Source organism: Ascaphus truei, chromosome 5, assembly GCF_040206685.1.
Source record: "Ascaphus truei isolate aAscTru1 chromosome 5, aAscTru1.hap1, whole genome shotgun sequence".
Lineage (NCBI taxonomy): Eukaryota > Metazoa > Chordata > Amphibia > Anura > Ascaphidae > Ascaphus > Ascaphus truei.
The window spans coordinates 63,537,118-63,558,759 of NC_134487.1; the positions used below are offsets into that span (position 1 = coordinate 63,537,118).

Genomic DNA, 21,642 nt, shown 5'->3' on the forward strand with positions numbered 1-21,642 from the left:
GCCTTTATATCTTGCTGCCAATTCATGGTGAACCTGGGCTGTTTACATCCACTCTGCAAACCTGGGACTCACCCTACCACCGCAGATGACCACAATAGAGATTTCTCTCCCACGAATGGTTATGTTTGAAATCCTGTAAGTGCACATTCTTATGGGTTGCTGATTTTTTAAATAAATGTACCTTATTTTTTTACTCCTGAAAAAAAGAGGTTTAACCGGCGCCAAAAAAAGGGTAAATACCAGTCCTGTTATGACAGTCCAAATACAGTCCTTGGAATGATGAATGGTGATGATTCTCACCTCAGCAATGCATATATGAAAAAGAGAGAAAGAAAGAGAATAATGGTGCAGTAAATCAACACAGGAGGGGGAAGGAAGGGGGGGGGGGAAACACAGATATTAGCAACAAAAACAACAAACAGAGCATACAAACATGAAACACAAGCACGGCCTAAAAAATAATACAAAGCTTATTTATTAGCGTGGACATGTGTATTAACCGCATCCGGAGGGGCAAAATTGCAACCCTACTTACGAAATGCTGGAAAGGTACAGGCAGATCTGCTGTAAGCAGCTGGGCTTTCAGGATGGCGACCGGAGCACTTGTGCTGGCGTCTACACGTGACTGGGGAATCAGGCGGATGTCTCCGATGCCGAGGCCTCTGGGCGGACGTGACGTCACCCCCGTTGTGTACTCTCCACCGGCTCACAGGACTCCAGTCCTCCAGTCCTCCTTAACAGCCGCAATGTCGCCGTACCTCGGTTAAAACACTTGTAGGAGACTGCAGAATTTCTCCTTTGAAACTGCAGACTGTACCACAGTAAAAACACTCTAAAACTTGGAACTTCCCGACGCGTTTCGTACGCATGCGCGTACTTCTTCAAGGGATGTGCTTGTCTGATAGTCTCTAGGATATATATACCCTTAATCCAAAGTCCTGATTAGTTAATTGGATAAGTGGTATTAACCCCAATTTGGGCTAATAGACAACAGCACATAGACAAAGGCCTATGCTAATCTACATACATAACAAACATACAACATTAATTTGGGATAACAGAAAAGGGAGAAAAAACGTTAAAAACATTTAAAAAACATTTAAAAAGACATTAAAAAGACATTAAAAATATATACAGTGGCAGAACAGATAAATGACTTCAAATGATTATAAAAAGGCTTTGAGTTCAAAATCGATGTTCATTCCTTTAGGGGAGAGAGTTTTAAGTTCATATATCCAGTAAGCCTCACGTATACTGGCCTGCTGGAGTCTACTCCCCCCTCTAGGGTTAACATCAACCTGCTCTATTGCCTGGCAGATAAGACCCTTGGGATTCTTATCATGGTACAGAGAAAAATGGTGTGAGACACTATGTGTCACTAAGCCCCTTCTGATATTGTAAATGTGCTCATAGACACGTCTCTGGAAAGTTCTCCCTGTTCTGCCCACATATTGCAAGCCACAAGGGCATTGCAATAAGTATATAATGTATGTGGAATGGCAGTTAATGAAATTGTATATGGGGTAACTCCTATTAGTAACATTAGATGTAAATTTTTTTGAATTTTTACTAAATGAACATGCTACGCATTTTGCACAGGTGAAGAAACCTTTTAAATTCCCTCCTAGTTTCTGCTTTCTTTGGTTCACTGGACAACTAGGGGCTAGTTTGGATTTTAAGTTATTAGCCTTGGAAAATATAATGTTGGCTTTTTTTGGAAGGATATCTGCCAATACTTCATCTTGTAATAAAATAGGCCAATACTTATTTATAATTTGTTTAATTTTTGGCGCCATCTCATTATATTGAGTGATGAACGCTACCTGATTGTGATGTTTATTTATTATTTCCTTTTTTTTAGCCTCATGTTGAAGTAAAGTGTCTCTATTAATCACATTGACCTGATTGAAAGCCTCATTTAATTCAAACTCATTATATTTTCTATTAATAAATTTATGTTTTAGATCTTCTGCTTGTTTTTTAAAAATCTCGTCTTCTGAACAGTTACGTTTAAGACGTACCAGTTGTCCCTTTGGAATGTTTCGCAGCCATTGTGGATTATGGTGACTATCCGCGCGCACATAGTTATTCGCCTGCACAGGCTTGAAAAAGGTTTTAGTGTGCAATATATCATCTTTGACATATATGTGGAGGTCCAAAAAATCGATGTGTTCAGTACTAAAACTACAAGTGAATTTTAAATTAAGGTGATTGTGATTTAAATAAGTGCAAAAATCATTTAAAGAATCCTGAGTGCCTGACCAAATGAAAATCACATCATCAATGTAGCGCCGCCAGAGCACCAGGTCTGCCCCTAGAGGACAGTTGTTCCAAATAAACTCCTCCTCCCAACTGTCCATGAATTTGGTCAGGCACTCAGGATTCTTTAAATGATTTTTGCACTTATTTAAATCACAATCACCTTAATTTAAAATTCACTTGTAGTTTTAGTACTGAACACATCGATTTTTTGGACCTCCACATATATGTCAAAGATGATATATTGCACACTAAAACCTTTTTCAAGCCTGTGCAGGCAAATAACTATGTGCGCGCGGATAGTCACCATAATCCACAATGGCTGCGAAACATTCCAAAGGGACAACTGGTACGTCTTAAACGTAACTGTTCAGAAGACGAGATTTTTAAAAAACAAGCAGAAGATCTAAAACATAAATTTATTAATAGAAAATATAATGAGTTTGAATTAAATGAGGCTTTCCATCAGGTCAATGTGATTAATAGAGACACTTTACTTCAACATGAGGCTAAAAAAAAGGAAATAATAAATAAACATCACAATCAGGTAGCGTTCATCACTCAATATAATGAGATGGCGCCAAAAATTAAACAAATTATAAATAAGTATTGGCCTATTTTATTACAAGATGAAGTATTGGCAGATATCCTTCCAAAAAAAGCCAACATTATATTTTCCAAGGCTAATAACTTAAAATCCAAACTAGCCCCTAGTTGTCCAGTGAACCAAAGAAAGCAGAAACTAGGAGGGAATTTAAAAGGTTTCTTCACCTGTGCAAAATGCGTAGCATGTTCATTTAGTAAAAATTCAAAATTTTTTTACATCTAATGTTACTAATAGGAGTTACCCCATATACAATTTCATTAACTGCCATTCCACATACATTATATACTTATTGCAATGCCCTTGTGGCTTGCAATATGTGGGCAGAACAGGGAGAACTTTCCAGAGACGTGTCTATGAGCACATTTACAATATCAGAAGGGGCTTAGTGACACATAGTGTCTCACACCATTTTTCTCTGTACCATGATAAGAATCCCAAGGGTCTTATCTGCCAGGCAATAGAGCAGGTTGATGTTAACCCTAGAGGGGGGAGTAGACTCCAGCAGGCCAGTATACGTGAGGCTTACTGGATATATGAACTTAAAACTCTCTCCCCTAAAGGAATGAACATCGATTTTGAACTCAAAGCCTTTTTATAATCATTTGAAGTCATTTATCTGTTCTGCCACTGTATATATTTTTAATGTCTTTTTAATGTCTTTTTAAATGTTTTTTAAATGTTTTTAACGTTTTTCTCCCTTTTCTGTTATCCCAAATTAATGTTGTATGTTTGTTATGTATGTAGATTAGCATAGGCCTTTGTCTATGTGCTGTTGTCTATTAGCCCAAATTGGGGTTAATACCACTTATCCAATTAACTAATCAGGACTTTGGATTAAGGGTATATATATCCTAGAGACTATCAGACAAGCACATCCCTTGAAGAAGTACGCGCATGCGTACGAAACGCGTCGGGAAGTTCCAAGTTTTAGAGTGTTTTTACTGTGGTACAGTCTGCAGTTTCAAAGGAGAAATTCTGCAGTCTCCTACAAGTGTTTTAACCGAGGTACGGCGACATTGCGGCTGTTAAGGAGGACTGGAGGACTGGAGTCCTGTGAGCCGGTGGAGAGTACACAACGGGGGTGACGTCACGTCCGCCCAGAGGCCTCGGCATCGGAGACATCCGCCTGATTCCCCAGTCACGTGTAGACGCCAGCACAAGTGCTCCGGTCGCCATCCTGAAAGCCCAGCTGCTTACAGCAGATCTGCCTGTACCTTTCCAGCATTTCGTAAGTAGGGTTGCAATTTTGCCCCTCCGGATGCGGTTAATACACATGTCCACGCTAATAAATAAGCTTTGTATTATTTTTTAGGCCGTGCTTGTGTTTCATGTTTGTATGCTCTGTTTGTTGTTTTTGTTGCTAATATCTGTGTTTCCCCCCCCCCCCCCTTCCTTCCCCCTCCTGTGTTGATTTACTGCACCATTATTCTCTTTCTTTCTCTCTTTTTCATATATGCATTGCTGAGGTGAGAATCATCACCATTCATCATTCCAAGGACTGTATTTGGACTGTCATAACAGGACTGGTATTTACCCTTTTTTTGGCGCCGGTTAAACCTCTTTTTTTCATTTGTTCCCCTGACTGGTTGTACTACCAGTCTTTCACCTGGCTGCCTGAACATTTATATTTATAATTCTAGCGCTGTTTTGCACCTATTCTCTTTTTTCTGTTATTTTTTTACTCCGTTACGTGCTATGGAGCTTGCACTTTTGTTTGTTTTTTGTTCATAGATTCCAAAAGTGGTTGGCTATACCACTCCCCTTAAAGCTGCAAAGACGCTCCCTAGATCTTCTATTGGGACTATATTTCTCTCTGGATTTTTTGTTTGAGTGGAACATTCAATTTGAATTTTCCTTTTTTTTCACTATCACGTTATGGTTTGTAGATATTATTAGGTTAAATTGTGGTATTTTCATTTATTTAATATTTTAAATATGTTATTATAATTTATCATTTATTAGGGTTATTTCACACTACTTAATTTTTGTGTTGTCTTTATATTATAGATGCTTCCCGTTACTTTCTTTGTTTTTAATATTTGTATTATATTTTTGTTTTATTTCTATTTGTATGTATGTCATTTTAAATTGTTTTCTGTCAAAGTACAGGCATCCTGTGTTGAGCAATCTTGATTCTATCCCTGGCTTTTCAGCATGATCAAGCTGATTGCCTATCACTGTGTCTTATTATTATCTGACCAATAAGGGGAATGGGTTGCCTACTTAAGATGCCTGTCTGTTGAGAGAATATTACTCTTTGCTAAAGTCCAACGTCGGGACGAAACGCGTCAGAGGTTCTCTCTGTAATGTGCAGCATTTCGAAATGAAGCTGATCTTAACCACAGCTGGCTGAGTTCCATCATGCAGTGATCGCCATCATCTTTCCTTTACTGTAGGGGTGAGGAGTTTATTCAGATAGGTGGGTGGCTTGCCCAGAAACTATTTGAAGGCAGGACACGAAAAATGTACTTTGTGTCTGGTCTCATGGTGTGTTGTAATTACGTTGTAGTACAAAGCGGTACATTGAGTTGTAGAGGGTGTCTAGTTTGCTAAAGTGAGATTGGGGTGCTGTACCATATACTATGTCTCCATAGTTATAATTGGAATTGCGGTAGAATCGGTGGATTGGTCAGCGCACGGGTTTTTTGCTCACAAAATGAAAAGAGAAGATAAGGGACACGTGATTAGTGTTTAACCAGACAAAACATCATCCAATGATATAGGGTGGTCTTCTAGAATAAATAGTAAAATGCTTGAATAAAAAATGTTTGAATAAAAAACTTGGATAAAAGCCTGAATGGAAAGCTTGGATGGAAAGCCTTTATTAAAAACTACTTCATATGTTTTAAAATGTTTCTAAAATGGAGTTCTGTGATTGATGGTGGGATAAGAGATGTAAAATAAGAAATGCAGGGGGGTGGTGGCTGGTGATTAGCAGGCTCTTGCGCAGCCTGCTGTCTAACAGGGATAGTGATGCTAATTTGGCAGTATTACTTTATCAGAGTCTTATGCAGCCTGCTGTCTGACAGGGATAGTGATGCTGATTTAGCAGTATTTGCTTTATCAGAGTGTTACCAGAAGCAATGGCTTCCTCCTCCTTCTAATGGAGGTGGTATGCGATTCTGATTATTAAAAACAAAGTGCCTGGTGAAGCGGTGACTTCCTCCTCCTCCTTATGGAGGTGGTATGTAAGTGACTTCTCTCCCGGGTGCCCAATTTAGAGAAAAAAGGGCCGAACACGGTGAGTGGGTGAAAATGAGTTTATTAAGTGCATAAAAAACAGCAAACAGGAAAAAACACTTACGATACAGCTTGGGCAACAGCCCAGCTTCAGCCCTGCCGGAGCCCATTACCTGAAGGACCCAGCCAGCCTGTTGACATCCGGTAAGCCCTCCCCTTCCGGTCCCGCCATCGGACGCGATCACGGGGGACACACCGGTCGGAGGAGCGTGATCGGACGATCGGGCTGAAGCTGGGCTGTTGCCCAAGCTGTATCGTAAGTGTTTTTTCCTGTTTGCTGTTTTTTATGCACTTAATAAACTCATTTTCACCCACTCACCGTGTTCGGCCCTTTTTTCTCTAAATCGGGCACCCGGGAGAGAAGTCACTTACATTCCACCTCCATAAGGAGGAGGAGGAAGTCACCGCTTCACCAGGCACTTTGTTTTAATAATCAGAATCGCATACCACCTCCATTAGAAGGAGGAGGAAGCCATTGCTTCTGGTAACACTCTGATAAAGCAAATACTGCTAAATCAGCATCACTATCCCTGTCAGACAGCAGGCTGCATAAGACTCTGATAAAGTAATACTGCCAAATCAGCATCACTATCCCTGTTAGACAGCAGGCTGCGCAAGAGCCTGCTAATCATCAGCCACCACCCCCCTGCATTTCTTATTTTACATCTCTTATCCCACCATCAATCACAGAACTCCATTTTAGAAACATTTTAAAACATATGAAGTAGTTTTTAATAAAGGCTTTCCATCCAAGCTTTCCATTCAGGCTTTTATCCAAGTTTTTTATTCAAACATTTTTTATTCAAGCATTTTACTATTTATTCTAGAAGACCACCCTATATCATTGGATGATGTTTTGTCTGGTTAAACACTAATCACGTGTCCCTTATCTTCTCTTTTCATTTTGTGAGCAAAAAACCCGTGCGCTGACCAATCCACCGATTCTACTGCAATTCCAAGAAGATTCCGGGCTTTATCTTCTCTACAGGTCCAGCTGCAGAAAACAACAAGGGCAAGTATACACTACCCTATATTTGGTTATACATCACAAAACAGGCCACACCACAAGCCTAATAAATAAGGGAGCGCCCCAGCCTCTATTCTTTTTATAATTGGAATTACCATTTGCTGTACGAAGCGCTTACTGACCAGCGGGTGTAGGGAGGATTTGTTCCTATAAAGTACACCTAATTTGGCTTAGGTTTTGGAGGTCAGAGTATCAATATGCAACTCAAATGTTACATGGGAGTCAAGCCAAATTCCCAGATACTTAAAACTAGTGACAGGGGCTAGAAGGGTGTTTGAGTTGGTTCTGATCTGTAGCTTTGTCTTTGGAAGCTTTAGAAATGTAGCTTTGGTCCCAAATACAATAGATACAGTTTTGTTTTGGGAAATCCAGAATTCAAGCCTTGAAAAATTTAAATGAAGTACATGTCCAAGGTCACTGAGAGAGGGCTGCGTGCATATCAGATAGATCTCGATCTCTCTCTCTCTCTCTCTCTCTATATATATATATATATATATATAGCACAACAGAAAGAAAAAACGGCGCCAACATAAACCATTATATGAATAGCCACATCAACATGAAGAAAAAACGGCCATGGAACGGCCATGGGTACCAGATTCGCTCCCAGCTATGCGAACCTCTTCATGGGGTTGTGGGAGAACATCCATGTTTGGGGCAATGCTCGGCTGGTGGCGGGTCTGGTATTCTATGGTCGTTTCATTGACGATATTATTATTATTTGGGATGGTGAAAGGGGCCAGCTGAAAGACATATTAGAATCATTTAATGTCAATGATATGGGGTTAAAATTCACCCATTCCATATATCCAGATACGATGGTATTTTTAGATCTTGAGCTGTTCATTGACAAGTCGGACATGAGGATACATAGTAAAACACACTTTAAACCTGTCTCCACCAATGGGTACCTGCAGTACGGTAGCAACCACTATAAAAAGAGGCTTAATAACGTTCCAAGAAGCCAATTCTTTAGGATCCGCCGGAATTGTTCTTTGAACTCGGATTTCTGTGCCCAAGGAGAGACTCTAAAGAATAAGTTTCTACAAAAGGGTTATGACAGAACGGTGGTGCAGAGGGCATTTGATGATGCTAAATCTACTGATAGGAGTGCCCTACTTGAGAGGTCCAGGACCAGATCTGATCTTGCTGGCCTTGATTCAGCGATGGACAGATCAAGCGGGAATCCTTCACATTCATTTCCTAAATTTATCACAAAATATAACAAATTGGCCTATCAGGTTAAACATATTATCAATAGACATTGGAGCATTATTTTGAATGATCCTATTCTAGGCCCTAAGGTGCCACCACGAGCTCCAATTGTCTTTAAAAAAGCAAGGTGTCTGAAGACCATGATTGCCCCAAGTAGACTTAAGCCTATTATTGATCTACAATCTACAACATCCACCAAGACTCCTACAAGGGGAAATTTCCCCTGTGGCAGGAGTAGATGTATTACTTGTGGGCATATAAGTAAGATTCAATCTTTCAAATCTTTTGCTAATGGTTCTGTACATGAGATGAACATTATATAAATTGTTTGAGTACCTATATTATCTATCTCATTACCTGTCGTTGCGGTCTACAATATGTGGGCCACACGTCAAGGACTGTTAGTACCAGATTTCTCGAGCATCGTAGAAATGTGAAACACGGTCTTCAGTCACACTGCTTATCACGGCATTTTGATAGTATACACAATAAGGATCCCTGCTCTCTGTCCATCTTTGGTATCGAGGCCATTTCACCTTCCCTTTCGGATGGTGATAGGTTCAAGGAATTATGTGTCAGGGAGACCTACTGGATATATGTACTTGGTACGTTGTGTCCAGGGGGTCTCAATGATACAATAGACATCAGTACAGTAGTCTAAATGACACCCATCATGCCTGTTGTGGGGTGCAGTGCTTTCACGGAGGTCTGGGTTGAGCGAGGTACCTCGCTCCCTCCGTGGTGGCACATGCATTACCACACTGTTTCAGATGTTGTGTTTGATTGTCCCTTTATGACAGTGGTTTAGATATGCAACTAATAACAAAACAAACACATTTTATATATGGCTGTACCAGCTTTGCTTGCGTGACCACCATTGATCCAAAATCCTTCGCCATGCTATTGTTCCAATATTTGGTTTCACTCTATTTTATTCCCCCCCCCCCATCCCCCCTTTTTTTCCTTCCCCCTCCCCCCTCTTGTACTCTGATCTCTCTGAATCTTTTAGTCATTATCTCTTTATATGTACTATCCAGTGGAGATTTATTGACCCCAATTATGTGGAGTTTTGATATTTCTCTACTAACATCTATTTATTACATTAGTACAATACTAAGCCAATGATGCTATAATATATTATTATGCTATATTAGATCTTGCTTTAGTACTTATATGCATTTTAATTTATTTGTTAAATTGTATGTTATTATTTGTATCTGTCTATTTGGTCACTTTCTCTAGTACTATTGGTCTATCTGGCCCGTATGTGTTTTGGAACATATGGGGGTTAATTTGATCATGGTATTGACCATGTGTGTCTGATTAGCAATTAGTAGTCTTCTATGTTCTTATTGGTTCATCTAACTATAAATACTATGTTCCTCACCTGTACTGTTAACTCCTGATGAAGTCTCTTTTGAGACGAAACGCGTAGAGAGTGTTTGGTGGAGGTGTATTGTTCCTTTTTTAATAATTATTCACTCACAAGCCAGCTATAGCATGTGTTGTTTCTTTGGAAACATTTATCTCAGCCGTCCACTGAATACACGTATGTGAACTTGTTCCGGCTATATCCACTGACGTCACTGAGTTCTCGAGATACCTGGAGCTGAGAACTCACTGTGTGACGCCGGATTGAGAGGAAGGTGGCGTCCCTCGTGTTCCCCGGGCTGCGGAGGCGTCCATAGAGGCTGCTGCAGTGAATCTACACCGGACACTGAAGTCATCTGGTACCGGGTTCCTGTGTCGGGCTGGCTGAGTTATACTCAAAATTGCTTTTTATTAAGCTATGTTTGTGAGTGCGCATTTTAAATCCTTTACTCCATAAATATTGTTATACCTTTTTACGCTATGAGTGTGACCATCTGCCTAGAAGGCGCATTCACCTTTTTCCAGGCAGCCGCAATCACACAGCGGGCAGCCGTCATTACATGAGTTATCTTACTTTCTGCCGTTCCTAATTCATCTATTGGTTTGGCCAGCACCATGGTCAGCGGTTCCACCTCAACCTCCACCCCTAGGTACTCTCTGATCAATGTTTGTATCATGACCCAGAATACCTGAATTTTTGGGCAACTCCACCAAAATATGAACCATATCTCCTTTTTGCCCGCATCCCCTCCAGCACAAATCCGGGGAGCCGGGGAAGATCTGGCTCAGCCTGCTCAGGGTTAGGTACCAATGAAATAGAATTTTATAAATATTCTCTTGATAGTGGTGCATATTGACGTTTTTGCAGCTACCTCCCAAATGTCCTCCCAGTCTTCTCTATCGATCTCTGTATTCAAATCTTCTGCCCATTTGATCATATAGCTATGTTGGGAACAACCCGCTGATCGCGCCAGGCCCAGATATATCTCTGAAATCAGCCCTTTACAGTAGTATCCTTTCCTACACAGTCTTTCAAAATTTGTTAAAGGTTTGAATGCCGAATCTTTGGATACTGATTGTAGGTAGTGCCTGATTTGGAGGAAACCAAACACTGGTATATTTATGATTTGATGTTTCTTCTCCAGCGCCTGGAGTGGTAGAATTATACCGTTATCTACAAAGTCGTCAGCTACCATCAACTTTAACGTCTTAAATTTATTGAGTCTCTGTGGGAACCAGCCTGGGGGGAATTCAGGGTTGTGGAATATAGGGGTTAGTAGTGTTGGACTGGCTGTCAGACCATATTTATCTTTATTTCTAGACCATATCCGCCATGTACATTTCATTGCTCCCAGTTTTAATGTTTCCAAGAGGGTCTCTCCTCCCCTCTCGGTCCACATAGCGGCCGGGAGAGAGAGAGGTCTCGTATAGGTAGACTCAAGTCCCACCCAGCAACCGGTGGTTGGATCATTGTTCCACATTATTGCTTGTTTGAGTTGGGCCGCCAAATAGTATTTAATGATATCCGGACTGCCAAGCCTCCGCAATCTTTTGGGGCTAGCATAATAGATCTAGCTACCCTGGGTCTTTTATTTTGCCAGATAAATTGGAAAATTCTGTTTTGCATATTTTTAAGCTCCGGCATTGGAATATCTATAGGAAGAGTCTGGAAATAATACAGGAGCCTTGGTAGGATATTCATTTTGACCGTGGCTATTCTTCCTAACCAAGATATCTGGTATTCGTTCCAGCTCTGGAGGTCCTTTTTTAGCCTCTCAAATAAGGGTGGGTAGTTATGTTTGTATAGCGAATTATACTCCCTTGTTATTTGGATTCCTAAGTATTTGATCTTTGTGGAGTTCCACCTATATTTAAAATTTGCTTGTAGTAATTTAACTTCAGGATCTGATAGAGTTAAGTTCAATGCTTCCGACTTATCCATGTTGATTTTATATCCCGAGATTTTGCTAAATTTATCTAGTTGTGAATGTAAGTTCGGGAGTGAAATCAAGGGGTTGGCGAGAGTTAGGATAATGTCGTCGGCAAATAAGGATATATTTTGTAGATTGTCTCTCCTATTACAATTCCGTTTATGTTTTTTTCGTCTCTAATTGTTGCTGCCAAGAGTTCGATAGAGAGAGCAAACAGAAGCGGAGACAAGGGGCATCCCTGTCGAGTACCATTCTTTATGTTTATAGGGTTTGAGTCTCCTCCTGGGAGTTTCACTAAAGCCGTGGGAGATCTGTATAGGGCTCTGACCCCTTCTAGATATGGGCCCTGAAATCCATATTTAAGTAGTGTTTGGTCTAGGAAGTCCCACCTAATCCTGTCGAATGCTTTTTCCGCATCCAAGCTCAACAGGATGGCCTTCGTGGATGAGAGATGTACATGGTCGATTATGTCTATAATTTTCCTAGTATTGTCTGAGGCCTGTCTGCCGGATATAAACCCGACTTGATCTATATGTATTAGGCTTGGGAGTATGGGGGTCAGTCTATTTGCAAGAATTTTGCTGAACAGTTTTTGATCCAAATTAAGGAGGGCGATGGGGCGATAGTTACCACACTGTAGTGGGTCTCTCCCTTCCTTTGGTATGATTGCTAAATTAGCTTTAGACATAGATGGTGGGATGACTGTTCCTTCCAGAAACGCATTAAACATATCAAGTAGATACGGGGCTAGAACAGACTGAAATTTTTTGTAGAACCGATTGGAGAATCCATCTGGGCCTGGCGTTTTGCTGGGTTTTAAATGGGCGATTGCATCTATCAATTCTTCTAGGGAGATTTCTTTATTTAGGTCTGAGAGGTTACTTTCCAAAAGTGTCGGGAGTTTACACGCTTCCAAGTATGTATAGATAACCTCCGCGTCTGATGATTTGTTTTTGGGAAAATTAGGTTATATAATTTGTAATAATAGACCAAGAATTCGTTCGCCATCTGCGTCTCACAAAGCGTCTTCGTACCTGATTGTCAAAATAGCTGATATTTGGGATTTAGCTCTCATACCTCGCAATTTGGAGGCGAGTAATCGGTCGGCTTTATTACCTTTATCGTAATAGTTTTATTTGGTCCACCGCAACGCCCTCTCCACTTCATCCATTTGGGTCTGCTTAAGTTCAGATCTGGTTTTATCTAGCAATTTGAATAGTTTTTTTGAGGGATTAGTTTTATATTTCTGCTCCAAAAGTTGGACTTTCTCCGCTAGCTCATTATAGAGTTTTTGCTTAATTTTTTTCTTATGTGATGCTATGGAGATGATATTCCCTCTGATTGTCGCCTTATGGGCTTCCCATAATATTGCTGGTGACTCTACAGAGCCCTTATTCAGCGTGAAGTATTCTCTGAGTTTTTGTTTAATCTCTATTTCTACATCGACTTGGTTTAACAGAGAATCGTTCAGTTTCCAATTGTATTGGTTAGTTCTATAGAAGGGGAGGGAGAGTGTCAGTGAGACCGGGGCGTGATCCAACCAAGATATTGATCCTATATCTGACTGGGAGGTTGCCTGGAAGATATCTTTAGTACCCAGAAAATAATCAATCCTTGAGTAGATTTGGTGTGGGGGGGGAGAAATAGGAGTAGTCCCGCTGCCCCTGGTGCTGTGCCCTTCAAATGTCTGTCAGGGAGAACTCCTTCATTATCTGTCTAAATTCTCTGGCATTTTTTTCCGCGACACGGGGATGTGGAGTCCCTTTGGGGCTTGTTCTTTCTAGTTCCGGCATTGCTATCATGTTTAGATCTCCTGCTAGTAACAATGTAGTTCGAGTTTGGGGGTCGATAAGGTCACATAGATCTCTTAAGAACTTGGCCTGGCCTTCGTTTGGGGCATAGATGTTAACAAGAGTGACATCCACTCCCGACAGGGTACCTTGTAGGATAATGTATCTCCCTTCTGGGTCAGCAGTCTCTTGTTTTAACAAGAATTTGACAGTATGCTTAAATAGGACCACTACCCCTCTTTTTTTTGTGGGGCATGACGCATAGTACGCCTGTGGAAAAAAACTCTGGAAGGTGTTTGGGGGGGTCGTAGTATTGAAATGCGTTTCCTGTAAAAACAGTATGTCGCCTTTTGTTTTTTTTAACTCTTGGAGGGCAAGTTTTCTTTTGGTGGTCAAATTTAACCCTCTAACATTTAAGGATATTAATTTAAGTGTCATTTTAAGAGCCATTTATGGTTTTGGGGTGTGTAGTGCGTCCTACCTTTCCCTCCATTTTCCCACGATGGAGGGGGGACCTGCTTTCAGAGCTCCTCTTGTGATGTGCGTAGTTGCTTTGTGGAATCTCAGTGTCTGGACTTTCCATTCGGCTCAGTTGGGTTTTGTCTCTGTTTAGCGTGGGCTGGGGGAGGTAGGTAGGGAAGGATGGGGGGGGATAGAGGAGAAAAAGAAAAAGAGAATGAGTGGGCGATATGTACGCCCCGTCAATGGGTACCCCCACAACTCTAAGGATGGGGGGGTAGGGCATAGTGCCCCTTGAGAAGCTCTCGGGACGTCCCGTCCATTATATATATTTTTAATACACATATTTATCGATTTTTATCTATATATATATATATATATATATATATATATATATATATATATATATCATACACACATCACATAATTTAATTTTATACCATCTTTATTTTTTTTATTTCAATTTTTTTTATTGTTTTGGAGAGACATAACAAATATATAGTCTTGGAATACATGTGATGTTTTAACAGTGTCACTTGTCCATACAACAAAGGACATTAACAGTTCGTCATCATTACTGAAATAAAATATTTGCTATAACACGTTTTTTTTAATAAGTGTGGTCTGTCTTCTTATTTCCGGTTGTGTTAGGGAAGCAGCCGCTTCCGTAGGCGTCTCTCATGAGCTTAACAAAGGAAAGAGAGGAACGTAGAAAAGAAGAAAAAGAAGGAGGGCAGGGGGTGGAAGGGGGGGGAGGGCGAGCCCATTTGTCTGGTCTTTCTGTATTTATTTCTATAGGGTCCCTAGTTTCCTGGCCATATTTCCCAAATTTTGTGAAATTTGTCAGTTTTCTGGCTCAACTGTGCTGTGAGGAGCTCCATCATCTTTATTTCCCTTAGTCTCCGTAGGACCGTCTGCCTAGAAGGCGCATTAACCTTTTTCCAGGCAGCCGCAATAACACAGCGGGCAGCCGTCATTACATGAGTTATCATCTTACTTTCTGCCATTCCTAATTCATCTATTGGTTTGGTCAGCACCATGGTCAGCGGTTCATCCTCAACATCCACCCCATGGTACTCTCTGATCAATGTTTGTATCATGACCCAGAATACCTGAATTTTTGGACAACTCCACCAAATATGAACCATACTGCACCGACACACTTTATTCGAGCAAATACCCGGTATGTACCTGGCAGATACCTGGAATGCGCCACTCCTCACCTCTGACAAGCCCCGTTGCATTTGCCTTCCCAGCCTGGGTTCATGCCTGGCTGATGGGCGGCTGATCTGTTAAATGATAATGATTAGGATTTAATAGGCTGCAATGCTTCGCGTGTCTACCAGATGGCATAAATTCATGAATTGTATTGCAGTATATATATATATATACTGTGCAGTATTGCAGCCAGCGGGAATAAAATGCTTCAATCCCTGCTTGGAAAATAACTCAATGCACTCGGGCAGAAAACAGTCACAAACCTCAATACACCCGGGTATACCCGAATTCGTGGGACTAGCCAAGCTCGAATAAAGTGTGTCGCCAGTGTATCTCCTTTTTGCCCGCATCCCCTCCAGCACAAATCCGGGGACCCGGGGAAGATCTGGGCCAGCCTGCTCGGGGTTAGGTACCAATGAAATAGAATTTTATAAATATTCTCTTTGATAGTGGTGCATATTGACGTTTTTGCAGCTACCTCCCAAATGTCCTCCCAGTCTTCTCTATCGATCTCTGTATTCAAATCTTCTGCCCATTTGATCATATAGCTATGTTGGGAACAACCCGCTGATTGCGCCAGGCCCAGATATATTTCTGAAATCAGCCCTTTACAGTAGTATCCTTTCCTACACAGTCTTTCAAAATTTGTTAAAGGTTTGAATGCCGAATCTTTGGAGACTGATTACAGGTAGTGCCTGATTTGGAGGTAACTAAACACTGGTATATTTATGATTTGGTGTTTCTTCTCCAGCGCCTGGAGTGGTAGAATTATACCGTTATCTACAAAGTCGTCAGCTACCATCAACTTTAACGTCTTAAATTTATTGAGTCTCTGTGGGAGCCAGCCTGGGGGAAATTCAGGGTTGTGGAATATAGGGGTTAGTAGTGTTGGACTGGCTGTCAGACCATATTCATCTTTATTTCTAGACCATCTTTATTATACCCAAGGTTTGCCTATATGGAGTTGTACCACCTTGTATGTATAGATGTTTGTTAGAATCATGGTTTATTTACTTGAAAGAAAGAAAAAACCTGGCGCCAAATAATCAATGGATAGTCCTGTATTCCTCACGGAATCCGCACACTTGCTTGACAGGCCATGAAACGAGAGAAAAACCAACAGACACAGATCATAGTGTAACACTGTAGGGTAAACCAGTACTGCACTACAAATCACATAAAACAGTGAGACTCCTAGTGACAATTAAAATAAACAATTTATTAAAACTAGAACTATGCTATAAAATTGACATGAACAAACACAGAGAACAATTGGTCATCCGGGGTGGAAAAATCAGAGCCCTACTTACAACCAGCAGGGAATATACACGCGATGTAATACCGGAGTCCTCTCAGCGCAGGTGATGTCCTTGCAGAGTTGAAGCTCTGCCACGCCGTGACTCACGTCCAAAGACTCCCTTCAGGTACTCACAGGGACAGTGCTGGTAACGGAGGCTGGTTGGTAGGGTGCACAGCACAACAGCATGTGTGGCCGGCTCCCCTCGCTTCCTCCTCCTGGTTCCTGGTTCCTGGTTCCCAGGCTGTCTCAGCGCGCCCGCGCGCTAGTGTGCCCGTGCCCTTAAAGGGACAGTGGATGCGGTCTGATCTCCGGGAGCTAAGAGAACTAAATGCTCCAGAGCAATTGTCCAAAGAGACTGTTCAATGTCCAAACAACAAAGTGACTGTGTCACCTGCTCTACGCGTTTCGTAGACGTTACTCTACTTTCTCAGGAGCTACCTGAGGAAGTATAGTAACGTCTACGAAACGCGTGTAGGCAGGTGACACAGTCACTTTGTTGTTTGTACATTGAACAGTCTCTTTGGACAATTGCTCTGGAGCATTTAGTTCTCTTAGCTCCCGGAGATCAGACCGCATCCACTGTCCCTTTAAGGGCGCGGATGCGCTGAGACAGCCTGGGAACCAGGAACCAGGAGGAGGAAGCGAGGGGAGCCGGCCACACATGCTGTTGTGCTGTGCACCCTACCAACCAGCTTCAACTCTGCAAGGACATCACCTGCGCCGAGAGGACTCCGGTATTACATCGCGTGTATATTCCCTGCTGATTATAAGTAGGGCTCTGATTTTTCCACCCCGGATGACCAATTGTTCTCTGTGTTTGTTCATGTCAATTTTATAGCATAGTTCTAGTTTTAATAAATTGTTTATTTTAATGGTCACTAGGTGTCTCATTGTTTGTGATTTGTAGTGCAGTACTGGTTTACCCTACAGAGTTACATTATGATCTGTGTCTGTTTGTTTTTCTCTCGTTTCATGGTCTGTCAAGGAGGAATACAGGACTATACATTGATTATTTGGCGCCAGGTTTTTTCTTTCTTTCACGTATTTTCTGTTTGTACTAGCAGTAGGTACCAGGCAGCCTAACTTTATGGTAAAGGTATTTTATATTTCATCACTTTGGTGTTTAAACTTTAGCGCTTTTTGCACATTTTTTCTTTCCACATGGTTTATTTACTGTAATGTATGTTTTATGTCCTTGTTGTCCTTTTGTTTTTACCCCTCCCTTTCTCTCACCAGCCCTTTAAGAGTTAATGATTACCATTGATATTCAGGTGTTTCCAATGTGCTTAGCCATCTAGTGGGTATATATACCCATCATATCATCGTTAGAGTAATTTCCTCAGGGGATAAAGCTATACTATGTGGAGAAACGCGTAGGGAAACAGCTGGCACTGTCTTTTATTCATTTATTTATATGTATTTCACCGTGCAACATTGAGGAGTTCTGTCCGCCCTGCTGCTGAGCCGTTTTTGTGTCTCTGTGTTTAGGACTGTACCAAGGGAGTTTTTGACCGCCGTGTCCATACCCTGCTACATTGGAGACACACTCTCGCGAGACTCCCATTCAGGGAGAGGACGGGTGCGTGCGCATCCTTCAGTCATCCATGAGGAGAGAGTGTTGGACTCCACAGACAGCAGAGATCCACGGAGGCTCGACTGGGTGAACAACAGGACTTTATACAATGCTTTATATCTTAGCACATATTGTAAGTGTTCTTGATTCACATGCATGACCATTTTAACCATTAAAATACAGTATTATGCTATGGGAGCCGCGCTGTCTTCTTTTCGTTAACATTATATATATATATATATAGCATTGAAGCTGACTTACAAGCTGATACTCCCCCTCTAGTTGGCCGAATACAATCTGTGGGAGTATCAGAGGCGGTACTGAGTGTGAAGGGGAGCTCGAGGATACGCTGTGAGGTCTGATAGAGCACCATCATCCTCCCTGCTCCCCCCTATCAGACCTCACAGCGTCTCCTCGAGCTCTCCTTCACACGCAGTACCGCCTCTGATACTCCCACAGATTGCATTCGGCCAACTAGAGTGGGAGTATCAGGGGCGGTACTGCGTATGAAGGAGAGCTCGAGGAGACGGCTGTGAGGTCTGATAGAGCAACATCATCCTCCCTGCTCCCCCCTATCTGTCTGTGGTGCCGGATGCCAGAATGGTGACATCACGACGTGGGAACCTAGTGACGCAACGACGCGGCCCCAACGTGGTGCGGAAGCACCTGGGACTTGAAGGAGCTGGTGCCGGTGCAGCAAATCTGACGGACGCATCATGAAAGGGGGAGATAAGCAGTGCAGCCAACCCTTTCTGATCAACCTGTTGGTGGCGAGTGCAGGCGAGGAGGGGTTATGTTTATGTTCTGTATGTGTATCATTAATAGCCCGGTCCCTTCATTGCACCTTATCAATTTTAGTCCTGGACTAAAGCAAGAGTTCTCTGTTGTATTAATTATCTTTTAGGTGACCAACATTAGGTTATTTCATAGATGAAATTATTCACCAAAATAAATTAGTGTACAGAACTTTCCAAACCTCTCAAGTTTCTTCTACAAGTAAAATCAATGTAATTACATATTCTTCATCTTTTTCCACATGCAGGATTTCCACTTTATTTAGGAAGTTGAGATTATGAGTAATTTGAGCTGGTATAAACTTCCATAGTGCCTCTTTAGTACTTCAGTGGTTACGAAACCCTCTTGTTTAAAGATCTGTACATCATTGGTCTTTCAACTGTAGGTCAGATAGCCCGAGGTAAGGTTGACTGCTGATTTCTGAATAAGGAACTAAAAGTCTTTGGAGGTAAATGTTTAAATCTGAAAAAAAGGGCTTCTTGCCTTTGAAATGACTTTAAGAGCATCGAAACTGCTGACACTGCACAGCAGAACAAAAACTGAAGCTCTGCATCGGTTTAATGTAGTCTGTTTGATGCATAAGGGATTGTTCATTACATTAATCTGTGGTAGTGCCAATTGGGGACCTATTAAATGGAAACTCTCATTGCAGCTAATGGGAGTTTCCATGCGATAGTGCTCTGATCGTCACTATCGCAGTTTAATTAATATCCCCCATAGCCTCCTTTAAACCTAAGCTTTTACACATTTTTGAGCAGTGTAATCATTTATATCTACATTTGTATAATTCCCATCACTCTAATAATATACCCAGTGTACAAGGGGAGGTGAAGTTATAGAAATGCCTTTGAGGTGGATGAAAGCAGTTTAAATCACAGCATTAGCATTATGTAACCTTGAAAGGGTAACTTTAAGGTTAATGCTAAAGGAAAATTACATTTCTAAACTCTTCAGAGCACAAATGCTATGTGTAGTGATGTGTACACAGCCCAATTATATTATTATTATTATTATTATTATTATTATTATTATTATTATTATTATATTGATGGGCACTTGATCCCATGTTTTGGTTCAAAAATCTTTTGTGTTTTGGTTTTTCCAAAACCCGATTGGTTTTGGACTATGAAAAAAATCATAATGTAGTTTTATGCTTTCCATGCAAGTATTTATATCATTTGCACACCTTTTAGCAAATATATGGGTGATAATAATGATGTGGTTTACAAAGATTAAAATAGACAAATAAGGAGAAATTTTGAACAAGATGTGCATATTGATATTTGAAAGAAATATTTGACTAGAACTTTTTGACTTGTATACTGGTAGAGAGTGGTGATAGCTTAGATTCTGCTGTCTAATTCTCTACTATATATAGCGTCTCTGATTGCACCATCTGTGCTATAGCCGGGATATCCTGAAACCCTGACCTGTTTGCAGGCTTGAGGACTGGAGTTGAGCACCCATGCCTAAGGCTGAGGTCCCGCTGCATCCGACGGCACGCGCAACCACGTGCACGTCAGTCACCAGTTCCTGACTTCCTCCCGAGCCGACCCCAGTTCCACCTCACTGCAAGGCTCACTACGCACTGTGACACGTCAGCCAGCAGGGGATGCAATAGGATTGTGATCCCGAGGGGCAACACGTCACGTGGTGTAGCATGGAGCCAATGAGGAGGGGAGATCGCCGGCAGGGGGGTGGCCTGCAAGTATTCTGGGTATTAATGTTAGTCAGAAAGAGAATGATGACCCATCTTCACAAGAAGCAAAGGTCTCACGGTTTGGTTCGCCAACATCTGAGGTTTAATTGTAAGATTAGAGAACTACAAATGCAGTGTGAAACGTAAACAGTCACGTCCATCACGCCCCTCTGTCATAGGCCCCCCGCCCACCCACCCGACCCATTTTGGCCACGCCCCTGCACCTAAAACCGGCTCCCTAAAGACCGCAGATCGCAGTGAAGTGCCGTGCAGGCACGCCAGCGCGTGCAGCGGGGCCTCGGCCTTAGAGCTTAAGTAGGCACAACCAAGGCAACATGCCTTCATTCATTGACATTCTGTATGCTCAAAATATTTTTCTATGAATCAATTCAAAGGAAGAATGCAGTTGTAACATACAGCCGCGGCCGCTTTTATTTGAGAACTTCTCGGTTATTTTCCGGTGACTTTTTCAGAATGCCACGCGCTTGACCGCGTTCATGCCACATTCATGCCGTATTCATGCCGCATTCATGCCGGCCGTTACCCGCTCTCACCCGCACTTGATCTGTTTAATGATAATGGTTCGGATTTTATTAGTTGCAATTCTTCGCGTATCCGCCAGGTGGCAGATATTCATGAATTGTAATGAATTCTTACATACATGCGCTTCAGTAATGTGTCGATTTGCAGGTGTTTAAAAAATACCACAGTGGTCCATTGTGAATTAACCTTGGTATTGAAGAAGTTACAACACTGTATCTATTTAGGCATTTCATATTAAAAACTTAATACAAAGTGTCTGTTGTTCTATTGTCCAGAGAGGTCCGGAGATGAGTACACCACTGTAGTCTGTGTTCAAAAAACCCGACATAACGTACGCTTATTTAATATGGTCAGCAATTAGTGCAGCAGATGATAAGATGGCCACAGTTGGTCAAATTTATCAATATTTTATCGAAAATTATGACTTTTACAAATTTTCACCAGATCCTCGTGTGTGGAAGCGTGCAATAAGGAGAAAGTTATGTATCGATCCGTGTTTTTTTCGTATTGATCCCGCACCCAGTGTTAGAGGAGGGTATTGGTGTGTTGCGCCTGAATTTTCCAGTATCTTTGATCATGGAGACTTCACAACGTGAAAGGGCATGGTAAAACCAA

At 41.6% G+C, this 21,642-nt stretch overlaps 1 protein-coding gene across 3 annotated transcripts in view; it reads right to left on the reverse strand.

Moving 5' to 3' along the window:
• Nucleotides 1-21,642, reverse strand: part of CPED1 (cadherin like and PC-esterase domain containing 1) — a 406,802-nt gene that overhangs the window by 116,603 nt on the left and 268,557 nt on the right. For all 3 annotated transcript variants that reach the window (XR_012801651.1, XM_075599939.1, XM_075599938.1), the window contains exon 16: nucleotides 13,922-14,059. Coding sequence is in view for 2 of the 3 variants with exons in the window: in XM_075599939.1 (XP_075456054.1) it covers nucleotides 13,922-14,059 (138 nt within the window). In the remaining variant the exon portion in view is untranslated. The remainder of the gene's footprint in view (nucleotides 1-13,921; nucleotides 14,060-21,642) is intronic.